Source organism: Echinops telfairi, unplaced genomic scaffold (genome assembly GCF_000313985.2).
Source record: "Echinops telfairi isolate 266 unplaced genomic scaffold, ASM31398v2 ScPeMD7_443;HRSCAF=831, whole genome shotgun sequence".
In the NCBI taxonomy this organism is placed as follows: domain Eukaryota; kingdom Metazoa; phylum Chordata; class Mammalia; order Afrosoricida; family Tenrecidae; genus Echinops; species Echinops telfairi.
This window is the reverse complement of record NW_022104341.1, coordinates 6548434-6549514: the sequence shown is the minus strand read 5'-3', so window position 1 is coordinate 6549514 and position 1081 is coordinate 6548434. Positions and strand designations below refer to the sequence as shown.

Below are 1081 nucleotides of genomic sequence, written 5' to 3'. Positions count from 1 at the left end.
TTGTTAAAAATGGCAGAGGGCCCACACACGGTGCCATTACCGCCCCCGTAGATGTACTTCTTTTCCTCATAGTCTGAGCCGGTGTATTCCAGGAGCAGCCGGACGCAATGTGCGAGCTGGAGGGGGAGCAGGGGAAGCGGTGGCCTTGAGGGGTGCTGCCTCCTGACTCCTTCCTCCAGGTAGGGCACCCCGATACCGGAAGGGGACAGGCCAGAAGCTCCCTCAGTGCTCCTGCATATGCCAGCCCTGCGCCCCAGCCCAGCGCCCATCAGGTCCTAAAGGCCAAGCAGGACCAGGCACAGCTCCAGCCAAGCCTGGAAGAACAATCAGTCCCCCAATTCTACCCCAGCTGTGCAGCACTTCCTCCCCACTGCACCCCTGCCCCCTCAGGGGGCCGCTTTACTCACCCCTCGGATGTCCCAGTAACCCAGGATCATAGGCATGGTGCAAGCTTTCCCGGACTCTGGAACTGCTTCTGGAAGTAAGCTGATCCTGGGCGTTTGGCTCCGCCCCTCTCCCTTTTTCCAGGCTGCTCCGCCCCCACCCAGTCCCACCCACTGCCTGGCCCGGGGAATGCCAAACCCAACTTAGTGCTCAAGTTACTGAGTATCCCAGGGAGTGAACGCTGTTTCTGTCCCAGTCTGGAAGATTCCAGTAGTGAAACAGATTTGAATGCACGAAACCAAAGGCGCCTTATCCCCAGGCCCCTCAGTGGCACCCCCTGCCGCCATTCAGGCACCCGCTAGGTTCTGTGCGGCTGGCGGCGCCCTTGGGGAGACAAGCCAGAAACACAGACGGAGCAAAGCTCGGGCCACCCTTCCCCAGGGCCTTGCTCGGGCCGCGCGCCCGGGTGCCCCGTCCCGAGGCCTCTTCGAGGCCTAGGCTGCCCGCGGCAGGATCATCCCCGGGCAGGACCCCGGGCTGCCCCCACCCAGGGTTCAGTCCGCACGCACGGCACAGGGAGCCAGGGCCCTGGCCGGTCTGAGAAGGCCCGGGAGCCCCTTGGTTGCAGGATGACTCCCCTCTGCAGGAGCCAAGTGTCAGCCTCCTCCAGGGACAGAGAACAGCAAACAGACATGGT

The 1081-nt window shown here is 63.1% G+C and overlaps 1 protein-coding gene across 1 annotated transcript in view; it reads right to left on the bottom strand.

The window, feature by feature from the left end:
* Nucleotides 1–485, bottom strand: part of LOC101657793 (glutathione S-transferase Mu 1-like) — a 22172-nt gene extending 21687 nt beyond the window's left edge. The window contains exons 1-2 of the mRNA XM_045292011.1: nucleotides 408–485; nucleotides 30–116 (exon numbers count right to left, since the gene is read on the bottom strand). Of these exons, the coding sequence (XP_045147946.1) occupies nucleotides 30–116; nucleotides 408–443 (123 nt within the window). The 5' untranslated portion in view covers nucleotides 444–485. The remainder of the gene's footprint in view (nucleotides 1–29; nucleotides 117–407) is intronic.
* Nucleotides 486–1081: the final 596 nt, after the last annotated feature.